Source organism: Xenopus laevis, chromosome 1S (assembly GCF_017654675.1).
Source record: "Xenopus laevis strain J_2021 chromosome 1S, Xenopus_laevis_v10.1, whole genome shotgun sequence".
Lineage (NCBI taxonomy): Eukaryota > Metazoa > Chordata > Amphibia > Anura > Pipidae > Xenopus > Xenopus laevis.
This window is the reverse complement of record NC_054372.1, coordinates 72,624,073-72,642,253: the sequence shown is the minus strand read 5'-3', so window position 1 is coordinate 72,642,253 and position 18,181 is coordinate 72,624,073. Positions and strand designations below refer to the sequence as shown.

Genomic DNA, 18,181 nt, shown 5'->3' with positions numbered 1-18,181 from the left:
AACAACTAATAGTGATGTAGCATTTGAGTATGAAAAGACAGGGCTACACTCTGTGGGGTCTGAAAGCATGTTGTTTTATGGGTACAGGTATGGGACCTGTTATCCAGAATGCTCAGGACCTGGGGTTTTCAGATAAGGAATCTTTCTGTAATTTAGATCTCCATACCTTAAGTCTACTAAAAAACATGTAAACATTAAATACCAATAGGATTGTTTTGCCACCAATATGGAAACGTTATATCTTGTAGTTGAGATCAGTGTTCCCTCTAATTCTTCTCATCTATTTGCACAAAAAAATAATTTTGTGCACACATTTTAAACGTTCAGGACAGAATTTGTGCAAAATGTGTATTTCCACATAAAATTCTTTGTGCGCACCATAATTTGTCGTGTGTGCTGGCTCCAGAATTTGTGTGCACACATTACATTATTTGCCTATACATTTTGTATTCCTATGGGGAACAAAGATGAGTGTGGAATAAGAGGAGCTGTGTAGAGGAGGGAATGTCACATAGCAACGCTAACAGAGGAAAGAATGCCATCTGTTTTGTATAAAATATTGAAAAAGAGCCCAAAGAATGAGAGGAAGGCAACTGGTGTGTTGGCAGGAGGAGAGCGTTTTGCATAGGGGCTAAATGATGGGGATGGTGAGATGAGCAAATGACAGCACAGTAACTGCATGGAATCTGTATATTTGATATATACACCAGAGCTCTGGAATATGTTGATTTATAAATATAAAATTGTTAATGTAGAGAGTTCAAAGAAAGTTTGGTAAATCCTGGGCAAAGGAAAAAAGTCGGACTAAAAGGAACACAAAGCACATTTAATCTTCATATCAAAATGTTTTCCTTCCAGAAACACCCCTAAATGCCATGGGTGAATGGTATGCATGGCATGTTGAATAAATAAAAATCCTTGTGGAAGGTAACACACACACCACACACAGTTTAAAGTAAATATTTAAAGGTCTATATATTTCTGAGTAGGGTAATGTGTAAGTGTCTTTGAACTAACCATCTGTCAGATCTGTCAAATTGGTTCTGTATTCCTTTGTTTATAGTTCACTTAATAGGAGCACCAGGAAAGGGTTTTACTATGTAAATAGCACATTTTATCTAGGCAAATTTGAAATAGTTGAAGATATCTATTTCAAGGTTTTAATACACATTGGAAGACTTTACAACTTTACACAAACAATTCTAAGTGTCAGATGAGTGCTACCCAGGCTGCTATTCTATTGTAGACTCTTTTACAGCCCCAGCATGAACATAATTTTTGGCTATTTTAGCTTAGTGGCAGCCCTACAGTTAAGAGTCTAAAAGTCTATTTTCCTGGTATCAGTCATAGAAACTGTATTTGATGTCAATGTTATTAATAGGTAAGAAAAATGAAAATATAGGAAGGTGTTCTTACCCGAAAAGGTAGCATATGTTGCATATATTGATGGAAATGTAAACAAACAAATTACTGCTTTTATATAAACATTTTACCCAGTGATGCCAGTATATTCGAAAGCCAGATAAAAACAGTTTTCATTTTATTTAGAATTTCAAAAACAATATTACGATTGATCTCCAAAAAACCAAATCCATGGCATCTCAGAGAAAACAAATGGCGGAATCAGTGGCGGAACTACCGGGGGAGCAGGGGGAGCGAGCGGGCCAGGGCCCGCAACCCCTCAGGGCCCCCGGCAGTCCGTGCGCCACATACAAATGCGGCCAAATGCGTCGTACGGAGGGGGATGGGGCCCGGCTGCGCGTCACGCACCAGGGCCACCCCCTCTAGGAGCGCTACTGGGCGGAATATAAGATGGAATATAAGCCAGGTGCTTACTATCATGATCAAGCAGAATTTACACTAGTGCTTATTCTTGTCACTGAACGTGTACTACAAGACTAATTGCTTTGGTAATATACAGTACATCATATAGGAGAAAAGGACCACCATCTCCCTAAAATAATGAAAAGCAACATAGGTATATCCCCATATGTAATAAAGTTTACCCAGGAGCAGTAACCCATAGCAGGCAATAAAATGTTTGCTTTTAAAGAGGTTACCGCTAAATTCTATCTGCTAATTGGTTATTATTGGTTACTGTTCCTGTACAAACGTAGTGCCTTTTTATTATGCTAACAGCACCTTGGCATTTAGCATTTTGCCTGCACTGGCGTAGGGTTGCCACATTTCAGTGGCCTGTGAACTGGTCAGAGGGCAGGCTGATGATGTAATGGGTGGGGCAAGTGCCACCACAGGGGTGGGGCTGTGACATGGCGATAATTGTTTGCCCATGTCAATCAAGGGGAATCCTGCATGATTTTCCTTATTTGGTAACCAGTCAGGCAGTCTTGACCTAGACAGCCCTTCTGAAAACTGGGCTGTCTGGGTCAAAACCAGACGGGTGGCAACCCTACACTCGAGCCTGCAAAACACCCTAGGAGTCAAATACAAAGACCTCAAACATAAGTGCTAGCACACTATGCAGCACAAGATTGCACCCCTTAATACTAATTTAATAAGCACTTGCATCTGGAGCCTTACTGCACCTCATAGTGTGCAGCACTGGTGGGTACAAGGCAGCCCTGTACATACCACCCTAAGGCAGGTGGTATGTATAAAGCTCCTTTGCACCTTGTGTCTGCAAACACTCCCTTGCTTGCATGTTCAAGGGGAACTTGTAAGGAGTTGCGAGGTGAGAATGCATACATAATTTGCCCAGACCCCCCTCATGAATGCAGCACTGCCAAATACAAGCAGCACTGTATTCGTATGAAGAACACAAGTCCCTGTTTCTTGCTTTCACTGTAAAAAAATGAAAAAAATAAAACATGCCTTTATATACTGGAATTCTGTATTTTCTGGATTCTGCATCATGGCTACCTTTTTGTACTAAAAGTTAGTTGATATGGCAATGTATCTATGAACATAACTCCTTTCTGAGAAGCTCTATATTTTTATTTCTGCATATGAACAGTAAAATTGTATTGACACAACTGGTGTGGAAATGTTACATAAAAAGTAATGTATATATTTTATGATTATTATTTTATGAACCATTAACATCAATATACAGTATGGTGGTTACATTAAAAACATCAATACAAATATATCAGATATGTGAAAAACAGGTTTTATATGTAAAAAGGTGAGTACCGTATATACTCGAGTATAAGCCGATCCGAGTATAAGCCGAGGTACCTAATTTTACCTACGAAAACTGGGAAAACTAAATGACTCGAGTATAAGCCTAGACACAACTACAGCCCTGTCTCCCAGCAGCGCACATTCCGCCAAAGCGACCCCCCCAGCGATCAACCAGACTTCTTTGCAAAGTTGATTGTGACAGAGAATTGCGGATTACTGTGTGCATTGTCCCACTGTCCCACTACCATGTGCAGAGGGCGCTGTGTGATATTGCCATCACTGTTAATCCTTCATATAACCAACAGAGGGCGCTGTGTGATATTGCAGTCACTGTTATTCTTTCATATAACCAACAGAGGGCGCTGTGTGATATTGCAGTCACTGTTATTCTTTCATATACCCATCAGAGGGCACTGTGTGATATTGCAGTCACTGTTAATCTTTCATATAACCAACAGAGGGCGCACTGTTATTCTTCCATATAACCAACAGATGGCGCTATGTAATATTGCAGTCACTGTTATTTTTTCATATAACCAACAGAGGGCGCACTGTTATTCTTTCATATAACCAACAGAGGGCGCACTGTTATTCTTTCATATAACCAACAGAGGGAGCTGTGTGATATTGCAGTCTCTCCCCAAGCGAACTGTTGGCATAAGGAATGATTAAAAGTGACTGCAATCTCAGCTACTGCCCGCTGACTCGAGTATAAGCCGAGGTAGACTTTTTCAGCACATTTTGGATGCTGAAAAACTCGGCTTATACTCGAGTATATGCGGTATATTTTATAATGAATAGCCAGACAACCCTTCTAAATTTGAATGGCCTGGAATGTGTCTGTTATTTGCCAGCACTACAGTGTATCATGGCATTCTTGACAATTCCTTTTGAGGCCATTTTGCAATCATTCTTTTGGAGAACAGTGCAATATGCTATATTCTATTAATTTTAATTAGAAACATATGGGGGTTATTTCCTAACACTAGGCAAATAGCCTCAGTGCAGTAGCCATATCAACCAATCACTTATTTGTGTTAAGTATCTCACCTGCAGCAGATTGGTCAAAGCTAATTATGGAGTGGTTGTGGAGGGGTTACTGAAGTATGCTTCAAACGTATGCTTCCAATATTTTGAGATATCAGGACACTTCCTTATATTTTGAGATATCAGGATGTTACTGAGCACTCCATTTACTCCAAATATTCCAGTAAGATCAGTGCAGAAATGTATTGATATCAGTACCTACCTTGCCCAAGCAGAATACCAATACAAAAGTTTTTTTCCTTCCTTCTGCTCCCATGTTGCTTGTCTCTCTTTCTCTCTCTCTGGTTGCCTGGCTTAAACTCCTTTGAAAAAAAATCCAAGATAGCTGTGCATTTCACCGTCTTGGATTTTTTTCAGAGGAACAGAGACCGGAGATGAACAGAAGAGGAGTGGGACAATATGGGATATTTAAACAACAATCCAGAAGAGCGGGCTAGGTGTTGAAAATTGGGACTGTCCCGCAAAAAACAGTATAGTTGGGGGGTATGAATCCTGTGCAAAAGAGTTAAGGTGGCCCATAGACGTTAAGATGTTTTTTTTTTGTTATCATAAGACCAAGCTTATCCTGAAATGATCATTTAAATGTACGTTTTATCCTTCAACTAAAAAGACCATTTTAAGCAATATCATCTAGTTGAAACTATAAAACTGTGGGTAGCTACCTGCCTGGCCCTCCAAACAATAGGACAATGGATACATTTCACTGTGAACAATAAAAAATGTTGACACCTGATTTTCTAAACGATGTAGGCAGACAAATCATTAGATCCACATTTGTTCAGTGCCCACTAACCTCACGAAAAAATGACTGAATCATTGAATCACACTAAAATTGCACAGAAATTTAATTGAGAAAGCCATTTGGATGACTGGTGAAATGTCTTTAAGAAAAACACAGCAAGCCCAGTTGATTTGACTTATTTCTACAGATATACCATGACCTGGATGAATGAGAATATACACAAATACATGAAGTAAGGCATTACAACTTTAAGGTCCTTTAAGCAATATGCTCTTGTACTCCCTTTATTGTGCATGTTTTAGGGCAGAGACACACGCTGCGATTCAGGACACTCGAAGCGCTTCGTTTCCGCAGTTGCCTCAGAGGAAATTTTGGTCGAGTTCGGAAAACGAAGCACTCTTAGTGCCATCCTGCCGGCGATTTCCATTCTAGCCATCGGGAAGGCAGGTGGGGGCAGTTCGGGGAGATTAGTCACCCCAAAGAAGAGGAGATTTGTCGCTGAGCGATTAATCTCCCCAAATTGCAGCATGTGTCTCTGCCCTTACAATGATAAACAGCATCTTGATAAGTAGGAAAACAATGAGAGAAAGAAAAGCATAAGCGAAAACATACTTACACATTACTCAGCAGAACTGGCGAGACTTCCAGCCCTGGGAAGTAGCATCTGAGGGGGTGAGCCAACGCACCTGGAACAATACACCAAAATGCATAAAATATTAAACTGTGAACATAGTCTGTTTAACAAACATCCCTATAAAACATGAGGGGCTGGGGGGGAAGCAAAACAAACTGTAGCATGAGTAAGAAATAATTTTGACTGCTTAACAAATGAATTATATATTTAAAAGGATTACACACATGAATTGATGTAAATTTATTCAGTCATTCTCTGAGCATATTTGCAATTTACTTTAAAGGAGAAGTCATTTTATACTTGGGGATGTCAAAAGTTAAGCACCCCAAGTGATTGTATTTACTTAATTCACACTATGGGCAGGTGCTCCTATTAGCAGAAAATTGTACCGGCTTGTGAGGGAGCACCATGGAGCGATCCTCTTCCTGCTCCTTCGCTCTTCAAATTTCCCGGGGCAGTCGCAGGCGCAGTAGAATGAAATAGCCGGCTTGTTCGTTAATGTTAGGCTTTTCACTCTACTTTGCATGTGCAGGCACAAGCTGAAAGAAGAAGCAGGCAAAGGAGTGCTCCGTGGTACTTGCTGGAAGAACCTGGGGCTGGGCCGGTGCAGCTTTCTGTTGATAGGAGCATAGGCCCAGGGTGTTAGGTAAGTAAATACAATCACTTGGGGGCAGGGTCGGACTGGTGAGTGCAGGGCCCACCGGGGCTGCCGTTGCAGGGGCCCCTGCTGTGCCGCCCGCACTCCCATGGGCCCCCCGCTGCCCTGCCCTCACTTCCATGGGGGCCGATGCACCGCCGACACTCCCATGGGGCCCCACTGTGCCATTCGCAATCCCATGGGCCCCCGCTATGCCACCTGCACCCTCATGAGGCCCCCGATGTGTAGCCCTCCCCTGAGTGCGCCTAAGTTTAAAGTACCATCAGTGTATGATGGGAGGGAGATCAATCGGGTCTGGGCCGGTGGGGCACACTAGGGCCGGGCTCACTAGGTTTTTTTCCGGTGTCCCACCGGCCCAGTCCGACCCTGCTTGGGGGTACCTAACTTTAGGCATCCCCAAGTATAAAAACATTGCTTAAAAGCTGACAATGTTTTTATTTGTTACAAAAGCCCATTAGGGCAAGATGATTGGTGAGCTTTTTTCATATGATTAGTAAACTCACTCAAATGGGGTTTCATTAAAGTCTACGCATGCCAAATAGCACAAGTGCGATTATATATAGTCATATGAAAACGTTTGGGAACCCTTCTTAATTCTTTGGAGTTTTGTTTATCATTGGCTGAGCTTTCAAAGTAGCAACTTCATTTGAATATATAACATGCCTTATGGAAACAGTAGTATTTTCAGCAGTGACATAAAGTTTATTGGATTAACAGAAAATATGCAATATGCATCATAACAAAATTAGACAGGTGCATAAATTTGGGCACCCCAACAGAGATAATACATCAATACTTAGTTGAGCCTCCTTTTGCAAATGTAACAGCCTCTAGACGCCTCCAATAGCCTTTGATAAGTGTCTGGATTCTGGATGGTGGTATTTTTGATCATTCGTTCATACAAAATCTCTCCAGTTCAGTTCAATTTTATGGCAGCCTGCTTCAAATCATCCCATAGATTTTTGATGATATTCAGAATATTGTACTTCTCCCTCTGCATAAATGCCTTTGTAGATTTCAAAGTGTGTTTAGGGTCATTGTCTTATTGGAATATCCAACCTCTGCAAACTAGCCACACAGCCTCACAGCACGATGGAACCTCCACAAAATTTGACAGTAGTTAGCAGGTGTTTTTCTTGGAATGCAGTGTTCTTCTTCCACCATGCAAAGTTCTTTTTGTTATGACCAAATAACACAATTTTTGTCTCCAAAATGACTGTGGCTTGTCTAAATGAGCTTTTGCATACAACAATCGACTCTGTGGCGTGAGTGCAGAAAGGGCTTCTTTCTCACCCTGTCATACAGATGTTATTTGTGCAAATTGTGTGAATTGTAGTACAGATAAATCATCTGCAGCAAGATGTTCTTGCAGGTCTTTGGAGGTGATCTTTGGGTTGTCTGTAACATTTCTCCCCATCCTCCGCATATGCCACTCCTGTATTTTTCTTGGCCTGCCAGACCTGGGTTTTACAACAACTGTGCCTGTGGCCTTCCATTTCCTGATTACATTCCTTACAGTTGAAACTGACAGTTTAAACCTCTGAGGTACCTTTTTGTATCAGTATCATGGTACCCCTAAACCATGATACTGAACAATCTTTATTTTCAGATCTTTTGAGAGTTGCTTTGAGAATCCTATGCTGTCACTCTTTAGGGTCAAACAGAAGCACAACTTGCAATCGGCCACCTTAAATACAGGTAGTACATAAAACCAATAATAACCTGAGCGTACACAGGTTTCCAAATACAGCAATAACAATTTTTTTCAGACACCCAGCAGGACTCAATGGGGTATATTTATCAAAGAGCGAAGTTAGAGATCGCCACAATCCGCTACAGTGATATTCCGCCACTTTCCACTAATTTCTGTGGGATTTTGAAAGGTGTATTTATCAAAGGATGAACTTTCACTTTCACCTATTGAAAATCCCATAGAAATGAATGGAGAGTGGTGGAATTTCACTCTAGAGGACTGTGGCAATTTCTAACTTCACTCTTTGATAAATATGCCTCATAGTCTGTAGCATATAAGTTCATTAACTTGTCTGTATTTCATTTCAACAATTATTTCTTAACCACACAAGTTTGCATATAAGATTCAGCAGTTGCTAACCAATCAGAACCATTAGAGAATTTAAATTGAGACTATAAAACAATCAGGGGCGATTCACCAATGAGCAAGTTGAAAAAACTCGCTTCCACGGGTGCCAGGCAGAATACCACGCTGCTGCTGGTAACTTTAAGAGACAAATTTCCTTTTTTTAAACTGGAAATTCAGCTCTTCCAGTGTAAGAGAGAGCGAAATTGCACTCTCCACCCCCTCTGGACTCCCTCCAGCACAGAAAAGGTAAGCGTTGTGGTCAGCCTGCAATGCTCCTGCAATGTAGCCTGCAATGCTCCTCATATAGAAACGCAGCTGAAAACAACCAGAGATGCAGGAATTCATGTTAGATTCAGAATTGCAGAGACTGAATGGCATATTCTGAAATGCTGTTTAAATTTAAACATCTTTAAAGGGGAATGATTGCAAAAGTATATATAAAATATATGTATTTTATACAAATATGTATATAAATAAGTATTTACAATTTGAAGTGCTCCAGGAGATTGGCACACTCCCTTACCTTTTGGTATGACATAAATGCACAATTTCTATGCCAGTGTGTCAATTCATGGTGCCCTTTTGAATTGCCACTTCCCGAGTACAATGTTGCCCAAGTTGGATTATGTAATTTGGATACTGCTCAAGCCTGGCGATTGCAGTTTATTACAGTCCTGACATTTGCCTGTTTGCTCACCACAATATTGCTATGTATCCTTGACCTATTTCCTGACCCTGACTACAAGTTTGCCTGATCCCTTTCAGTTCTCCTTTTGCCTGATTCTCTTGCAAGGAGTTAGAAGTTACTATTGAGATGCAATACATTTTGAAACACTGGTCTTTGGCAATTACTAGATTTATGGCCCTGTTTTAATATGAGCTCTAGTGGGTCTTTGGGCATCTAGGTAGTTAATGTAAAAACAAAAAAGCAGGGAGGACTTAATGACTCTTTGATGAATCTCTGCTGTGCTACTGCGTAAACCGCTCCCGATGCGTAAAGATTCCAACAATGCTCTTTCGACACGGAGCACCAGCTGCTTTAAAACATCTTTTTATTTGAAAATCTTGAAAACATCAGACAGAGTGCATAACAGCCAATATGCTTGACGTGTTTCGTGGGCAAAACCACTTCCTCAAAAGCTATCTAGGTGGTTAACTATGATGTGTTATTCACCAATGTTTCTGTCTAGCAAATTAAAAGAAAGAAAAAAGATTCCATCTTAAAATGCAAAATAAATGTTTTTAACTTTCTGGCAAATGCATTAAGATAGTTTTAAGAAAGGTTTGGATGGCTTTTTATAAAGTGAGAAAATTCAATATTCCTAAAATTAACTTTAAAATTTATTAACAAAGTTGATCCAGGGACTGGTCTGATTGCCCACTTGAAGTCACAAAGGAATTTTCCCCCCCTCTGAGGCAAATTGCTGAGGGTACCAATGGTGTTTTTTTTGGTTTCCTCTGGATCAGTTAGTAAGGTTTTACTTAGACAATAAGGTTGAATTTGATGCATGTGTGCCAATAAAAACGGAACTTCTTTTTTAACATTTCTTCTCAGAGTTAGAGGTAGGAGAGGTTTCAGATGAGGATTTTTTGCCTTTGTTTCTGGATCAACTAGGCAGGTTTTACTTAGACACAAAAGTTGAAAATTAGTCTCTACCAATTTATCCTCCATTTAAAACACACGTTGTGTTGTTAGTTGTCACATAAAGGCTCAGAATAAATGAATTCATGCATCTTGCAACTAATTCTGTTCCTCTGCTTCAAACAAGTTTCCTGATAGCTCAATACAATGTAGACATATTTTTCAAATAACAAGTAATTGATATTATTTAGGGAGAGACACTAGCACTGATTCTACATGCATTTCTATAATGCCTGCCATAATGTAAAGATGGAACTATCTTTTTTTCACCAGGAATAAAGTAAGCTAGTTTTTTGGGCAGGGCCAACTCCTTTACTTTCAGGGTTGCAAGCAGGTAGTGGATCAGGATCCTCCCCACTGCTCCTCCTGCCCAGTCTGCTCTGACAAATTGCCCTGATCAAATATTTATGCCAGCACTACAGAATACACAAAGGAAGCAGCATCTCATAGAAGATTTATTTTATCTGCAGTCAAAGACATTAATAGAATTAAAGATAAACAAGCTATGAAAGTAATTTTGCAGTACAGCAGCATAAAAGAAGGTTTGGTCATTACAGCATTGCTAGAATTCATATATTTCTTAAGGCAGCCATACACCCTACAATCCTGCTAGGTGTCATTGATCAACCATGCAACAAAGGGACAAATATCATACAAGGTAAGGCCATTCCTCTATTGTTTGGTTGGCAACCTGAATGATCAGAACAGCAAGAAGTGAAGTTTACTTCATTTTTGCCAATGAACCATACACAGGCATATATGCTGCATGGGTAAATCAGATTTAAGAAAGATCAATTACATACTACATATCAGTCAGGATCAAGTGGCCACAATACAAGTATCCAAAATTATAGGAGATCTATAATATCGTTATGGGTATAACCAGCATTAATAAAAAAAAACAAAAACAGGCATAAATATATCACCAACCAACTGGTCAATTAATCTCCCTCTTTTTAGAATTTCTCATCATTGCCTTTCTAAACGCCAGTCTATTTCAAAACTACTGCTAGATTAAAGGTGACCAAACACAGAGTCACTTGTGAAACACTCTCAGACACATTTACTTGCAACAGGCAATATGCACCAGTGCAATAAGCCAACCCAACCAATGAGCAATTAGTCTTCTTCAGTGTAATTTCGGCAGGACAAAAGTGCACATTTGCCCATTGTGGTACATTTCGATTAATTTAATGTGCTTTTGGACCCCAGAGGCAGTCATGGTGATTGACTGAGATTTATATGACATATTGCAGGATTCAAGGGAATGAAACATATTAGACATATATCTGCTTTTAAATACTAAGAATCTTACATATTTCTATGTTACATAAAATATATTTTCAGTTGAGCACTCTTTAACTAGGCTTTTAAATGCTGGAGTGATTTTCAGCAGCATGGTTCAGATAACACAAGGTTTTTCCAGAAATTGCATTATTTTCTGTCTCCACAACGCCACTATAATTTTTCCAGATGATGTCATGGTTTCTATCATTCTAAAACAACATGATCCCTACGATGTCTCATATTTCCTATTAACTTAATTCTGTTGTAATCTGTCTTTAAAGAGGCACTACAGAATCGGAAAAATGAGCAAACTATAGTAGCTTAAGAAAGATATTAAGAGTTAATAGTAAATTGCTGCATTTATTCACTATATTACATTATGGAAATTGACCTAATGCCTGGCTCATCTGAAACTATTCATAATCCATTATGCAAAACAACTGAATTATGGCTGCTAAAGCAACTGTGATCATCAAATATCTTGTTTCGATTTTATGTGTGGGTATTGTATACAACATTGCAAATAATAGTGAGATGACACAGCTTTTATTGGACAATTTGCAAATCATCCCTATATGTATCTTTTCCCTACATCTCATCAGTATAACTTGGCCTAACAGCATGACATGCTGTATATATGGGTTTTATTTTATATAAGTTTATGTAAGAAAAGCATTGTAACTGGGTTTGAGCCCAGTGTTACGTCACTAAAAACCATTCTCTTTGTGCCATTTTCATAGAAAGAAATTAACAGTTGGATCTTGTAATCCATAAATTTATGCAGTTAAAATAAACTTACTGTATTCTATTAGCATTAATTCATAGGACCAGCTTTAAACTGACTGGAATAGTGATTATTTAAACTCTCTGACTTTGAACTTATTTTAATTCAGTAAAGACAGAATTTTTTTTTAAAGAAAAAAGAATGGATTGTTATTTGGCAGATATATCTTGTCATGTCCTATTTTATGTTTTACATATGAATGTTTGCACTAAGGCTAGAGCTTTTCCAGTGAGAGAACACATTCCTAATTGACATAATTTACAAAAAATTGCTGAAACCACTATAAATCAAATCACAAACTGCTGCAACAAAAAATACATTATAATAAATGATGGTATACAAGCCGAAGCTGATAAAAACAGGTTCATCATTTTCAGCCTCTTATACTGTACATATTACATGTATACCAGGCCAGAGGTTAGCAAATGCCCAGTCATTTTACGCTCCAACCTATACCCTCTGTTTTCAAGCAAAAGGTTTAGCAAATCAGGACTGTATCAGATACAATAGGCAGTATGCAGAATCCAACTGTGCTACAATGGCAGGCAAGGCATTTTCCTCTGTAGAGAAGGGAAGGGACTCTTTATTTAGGACTTTTATTTAGGACTCTTTATTTAACCTCATAGTCTACATGGGCAAAAAGTTATAGCTCTTCTACAGGCGAACTAAAGCTTAACTAAATAAGTAGGCTAGAAATATTGTACATTAATGTTTTGGGCTTCTGTACCAACCCAAGGCAACTTTAGCAGGGAAGATCTGTGCCTCCAAATATGCCCCAGTAGATCCCCATCTTCTTTTTTGCTGTTTCACGGCATATGCTCTGTGCTGCTGTCAGTTACTGTGATTTCTTTATGTCTCTAGCAGACTGAAATAGATTTTTCTCAAGAATTGTCCAGTATTTGACTCCATCCATTTAGATGGATATCTACCAATATTAGATTCATCAGAAACTAAACCCCACTTTGCTTCATATGACAAATTCCAAACATTTTTTTTTATTTTGAGCAATGGCTTTTCTTCTGTCCACTCTTCCATAAAGCCCAGCTTTGAGTAATGTCCAGGTTGTAGTCATCCCATGAATGGTTTCTCTAATCTCAGCTGTGGGTTTCTACTGTACAGTACATACATTTTTCCAGTTCTTCAGAGTTAGCCCTCTTGGCTGTTTCTCTAACCAATCCTCTCTTCACACAATCACTGAGGTTTAATGGCCGAGTTGCTGTTGTAATAGCGTGTAATATTCTTTACATTTTTAATACTAAACGTTACAGTGCCCAGTTCAAATTTTTAATATTGAATCTAATCTAATATAACCCAGCCCTAATTTCATACTTCTCCAGAACATTAACCTGGATGTGTTCTGACAGCTCCTTGGCCTTCATTATCATTTAATGTAGATGTGTTCTCTAAAAAGCACTGGGGTTTCCCAAAAATAGGTCTTAGTATTTATTTTGAAATCATGTGACACTTTATTTTCACACAGGTGGATGCCTTTCCATTTGTTTACAGTTATAAATTTGAAAACTCTGTAGATTTGTGATTAGTTACAGTATATAAAATCTAAATTAAATCAGTTTTGTTTTAATTTGTAGCTCAACAAAAAGTGGAAATAAATCAAGGCTGAATACTTATCCAAGGCATTGTATGATCCTCTATCTGGGCTGCGGGACTAGTTTGCAAGTCCAGCAGCTATGACTGTCTTTAAGCTATGACTAACATAATAATTGGCTTTAAGCTATGACTAGCTTAATAACTGGCTTTAAACATGCCTTCTGTATCTTGGAGTAGCTTTGTGTTCTGGGTACCCGAACACACCAATTGATTTTAGCAGCCAGGGCCAGAACTAGGGGTAGGCAGAGGTACCTCTTGAATTTCTTCTGCCTACCCCTAGCCTGTTTTCATAGCTCTCTTTGGTTTTCCCTTGGTCCCCTCCCCTCCACTGATCTCCCCTCTGTCGCTCTCCCACCTATGTAGCCTCCCCTTGGTCCCCCATGATGCAGTCTGCGAACAAAGTCGCACACAAAGTCAAGGTCAGGCATGGGCGGTGGCCGGCCGGGATGCCTAGGGCGCCTGGCCGGCTCAGCCCTGTCAGCAGCCCATTTATTAAAGTTCTCTTATTAATGTTATTAAACTCATATGTTGGCATAAGAACTTTTATGTCAACATAAGGATGGGGTTTGCCCAAGGATTGTTCACAGAATAGAGCTGTTTGTTTCAATGGTTTCACTACTAGCTAGTCTAGCTTAGTGCTGTTTTTATGGTGACCAAACTACAAATGCAGAGCACTGACAAGGGATACCTTCTAGGCCTGTTATTGATTTTTTAGGTACCATAAACTATTGTGACCCATTCAGTCTGGCCTGTTTGGCAGTAGGTATAATCCAAATCCTACTGGCACTCTCACAATGTAAAGCTTAAGAATGTGTCCTGTCACAAAAAAGTGATCCAAGGAATGAATAAAGACAAAGGTGGTTTGCTTACAGTGAACTGGTTAGGAAAGTAGTTAGTGTGTCAAGTGCACCGTGATACCATGATTAGAAAAGGGGATATAGAGTGAGGTCGTGGTTGATTGGCATCAATTACCTGGGCATGCAGTGAAGCAGGATAGGTGAAAGCAGGAGGAGGTAGAGCAGGTGCTAACTCCGCTGGGTAGAGGGGGTACGGCGCCCACACTTCTGGGCTACCTGGATAAAGTGCAGGCACTGTGAGCTCATCTGCAAGAAAAGAATAGGGACACAATGTTAGTAATACAATTTAAATGGCTAAAATATGGGTACGGGAGAATTTTGAGCATAAAGATTTAAGGAATTATACCTGCTCTTATTCCAATTTTCATTATAAGCCAGAACTCCCATTAAATTGTTAGTATAGGTAATCATGTAAGTTCAGTTTTTTGTTCTAATCCAATTGTACAAATCAATATATATTCTTATTGTGAGAATTATTTGTCTCTCCTCTGTGTCATTATTCTCTGTCTCCTTTGCTCTGACCTGGGTTAGACTAGAGAGGCCATTTACTACAAGGTAAAAAGTGCAAAAAAAGGGTTGAAATCTACCAAGTTTTTGCACAGTGGCGTCACTAGAGTGTGCCGGGCCCCCCTGCAAAAAAATCTTCAGAGGGGCCCAGCACATTACAATTCCCATCCCATCGCCCACGACCCTCCACCGCCCTGTCCAAATTCCACCTCTGCCCCACCCACTCCTGCCGACTTGCATTCCCCTACCTCGCTGCAGGTAAGAGAGTGGCTGTGGAGAAGGTTTTTTTTTATTATTAGCTATAGAGAAAGCAGATCCCACAATCTGGCCCCCTTGCGACTGCTGGGTCTGCTTCCTCTATAGAGGTGTGCAGGCTGTCCTGTACCTGCCTAGGATGCCACCTGTCCGGTATTATATCAGACAGCAGCCCCTGACAATATAGGGGGCAGGGCCAGATTTCCTTGGCAGGCTCACCTAAGCCCAAATGCGCAGTCCTAGCGCTAACCCACAATACCCAGTGCTCCCCAGAAAGCAGCTGGGCGGCATGCTGTCCCTAATATTTTGCCGCCCTGGCCTTTGTGGCTTCGCCACAAATCCGGGTGTGATAGGGGGCATCCAAACATCACAGGTCCCTGATGTCAGGGTCCCACCCCCAAACATCATCACCCCACCTCCTGACGTAATTGTTCCTTTATCTGGGTTATCAAACAAGGTGCAGAGTGGAACAATGCCCCTGCAGCAAGTCCACCCTGAATGAAAACTATGGGGTGTTATTTTTCATTATCAATTATTATTAGCATTTATTTATAAAGAGACAAAATAGTCCACAGTGCTGTACAATAAATGGTAAATGATGCGTATTATCTCTGATTTGTTGACCACATCCTAATGATGTAATTCCATTGTCTTCTTGACCATCACATAATATTTTCATATTATCACATTTCCATAATGTTAGTTAGAAGAGGAACATGCACATGTACATTATGCTTATTTATGAGCAGCGGTTATATTGTCATTTATATTAAAATATATCCTTTAATGAAATATCCAGTAAGGTATTTGGGTGTTATTTATTGTATGCACAGAATGTTCATGTAATGTAATGTAATTGCTGCTATAAAGCTCATCATGGCTAATGATCAGCCAACAATTTGGTGGCAGTAAATCTATATAAATTATAGATTGATGATTAACTGTTAGAGTATTTTTGGCAGAGTATTTTTGTCTTTACTTCATAATATTAGTAATTTTTATAACTAGTTTGATATTCTGTGTTATTTTAACAAGTAACAAGTGATGGGACCTCATGCCTACAGATTTTTACACATAAGATGAATGGAAGTCCAAGAGCACTCCTTAGGGTAAGGTCACACTGGGAGATCCGGGGATATTTAGTCGCCCGACAGCTAATCGCTTCTTCTTTGGGGGGAAAGCAGTTTGTGGAGATTAGTCGCCCCAAAGAAGAGTCAATTAGTCGTCGGGCAACTAAATCTCCCCCCGAATCTCCCAGTGTAACCTTACCCATAATGGTGGACAAATTGACCCCAATGTTTGTGTGGGAATATGTGCCTTCTTCTATGCATGCACACATAGTTACATAGTTACATAGTTAAATTGGGTTGAAAAAAGACAAAGTCCATCAAGTTCAACCCCTCCAAATGAAAACCCAGCATCCATACATACACCCCTCCCTACTTTTAATCAAATTCTATCTACCCATACCTATACCAACTATAGAGCTTAGTATCACAATAGCCTTTGATATTATGTCTGTCCAAAAAATCATCCAAGCCATTCTTAAAGGCATTAACTGAATCAGCCATCACAACATCACCCGGCAGTGCATTCCACAACCTCACTGTCCTGACTGTGAAGAACCCCCTACGTTGCTTCAAATGAAAGCTCTTTTCTTCTTGTCTAAAGGGGTGGCCTCTGATACAGTGATCCTCTTTATGGGTAAAAAGGTCCCCTGCCATTTGTCTATAATGGCAGGGGACCTATTCAGGTTAAGAAATGAATGATGTTGTGGAGTTTGTTGTGGTTGGTGGATTCTCAGGTTTTAAACAAGATCTAGTCCCACAAAGGTTGTATGCTCGTATGCTCAGAAAGCAAATCATTAACATGAAAAATATAATATATCATCAAATCTTGCTTGAGATGTTGAAAGCTAAGTCATTCTAGCTACAATAGGCATTTTTCCACTTGGGCAGTTACAAAGCCTAATAGCGTTGTATTTCCTGCTCATTAAGTTTAACATTACAGCAGATATCATAGTTATTGAGCCAGTTTAAATCCCAAGAGGATTTCTTCTCACAAGCAAAATGCAATGTTAAAAATGTTCCCGGCAAGGAAACAAGGATGGGGGCTGTGTCCCAGCTTGATTTCCAAGTTCTGGGAAAAAAAACAAGGCCATATATAAACCCATGGGCTATTTATTGTGTTCTCATGGAACTGTTTAAATGGACACTATTTTTGCTTCCTATGTTTTCTAACATCCCATAGGAGCATATGTTCTGACTTGTTGCTGTGTGAAAGGACAAACTTTGCTTATTACTAATATAATTTGTGGACGTCACTAATACATAGCAAAATCTTTTTTTTTCATACTTAGAGATTGTATACTCCAGTGTTCTCCTATGTGATACCACATATGTACACATTCTTAAAGGTGTCTAAATCCAACAGCCTCATAAATGGGCATTACCCAGATGTTTCTAGGGAACATATACCTTCCCATACATGAATATAATTTTTTTTTTTAAATGTCATGATATAGGCAGCAGTTATGAATGTGTAACAGGAGCACACTCGGCAGTCCTGTCTGTTCAGGCAACAGACATGATGACAAAAGATTTATTTACTGATGCAGGAAGCATCTTCTAATGCTTCTTGTCCAAAACAATTGCTTAATGTGAGTGGAGCAGAGAAGAACAATGAGAATCAACGTAATACCTATCAGGAAACATGGAGATCATTTTTACATGTTCATTTTAATGTGTGTTTTTGTGTTGGCTCATGTATGCCCATAGATTATTAATAATGATTATTGGTTTTAGTTTTATTTACTATTATAAGTTTTAGTCACAACAAGAATACTGACAGCTAGTTTGTGGGTTGGTGCAACGAAACAGAATTCTTTATGGGTTTCCTTTCCAAACAAGTTGTTA

The 18,181-nt window shown here is 39.5% G+C and overlaps 1 protein-coding gene across 3 annotated transcripts in view; it reads right to left on the bottom strand.

Moving 5' to 3' along the window:
• The window catches only part of rbpms.S (RNA binding protein with multiple splicing S homeolog), a 129,502-nt gene that overhangs the window by 11,096 nt on the left and 100,225 nt on the right, over nucleotides 1–18,181 (bottom strand). The window contains exons 6-7 of one of the 3 annotated variants that reach the window (XM_018243478.2): nucleotides 14,620–14,750; nucleotides 5,550–5,619 (exon numbers count right to left, since the gene is read on the bottom strand). In XM_018243478.2, the coding sequence (XP_018098967.1) occupies nucleotides 5,557–5,619; nucleotides 14,620–14,750 (194 nt within the window). In that variant the 3' untranslated portion in view covers nucleotides 5,550–5,556. Of the gene's footprint in view, nucleotides 1–5,549; nucleotides 5,620–14,376; nucleotides 14,751–18,181 lie in introns of those variants that run through there. The other 2 variants (XM_041579727.1, XM_018243477.2) reach the window with 2 other exon arrangements.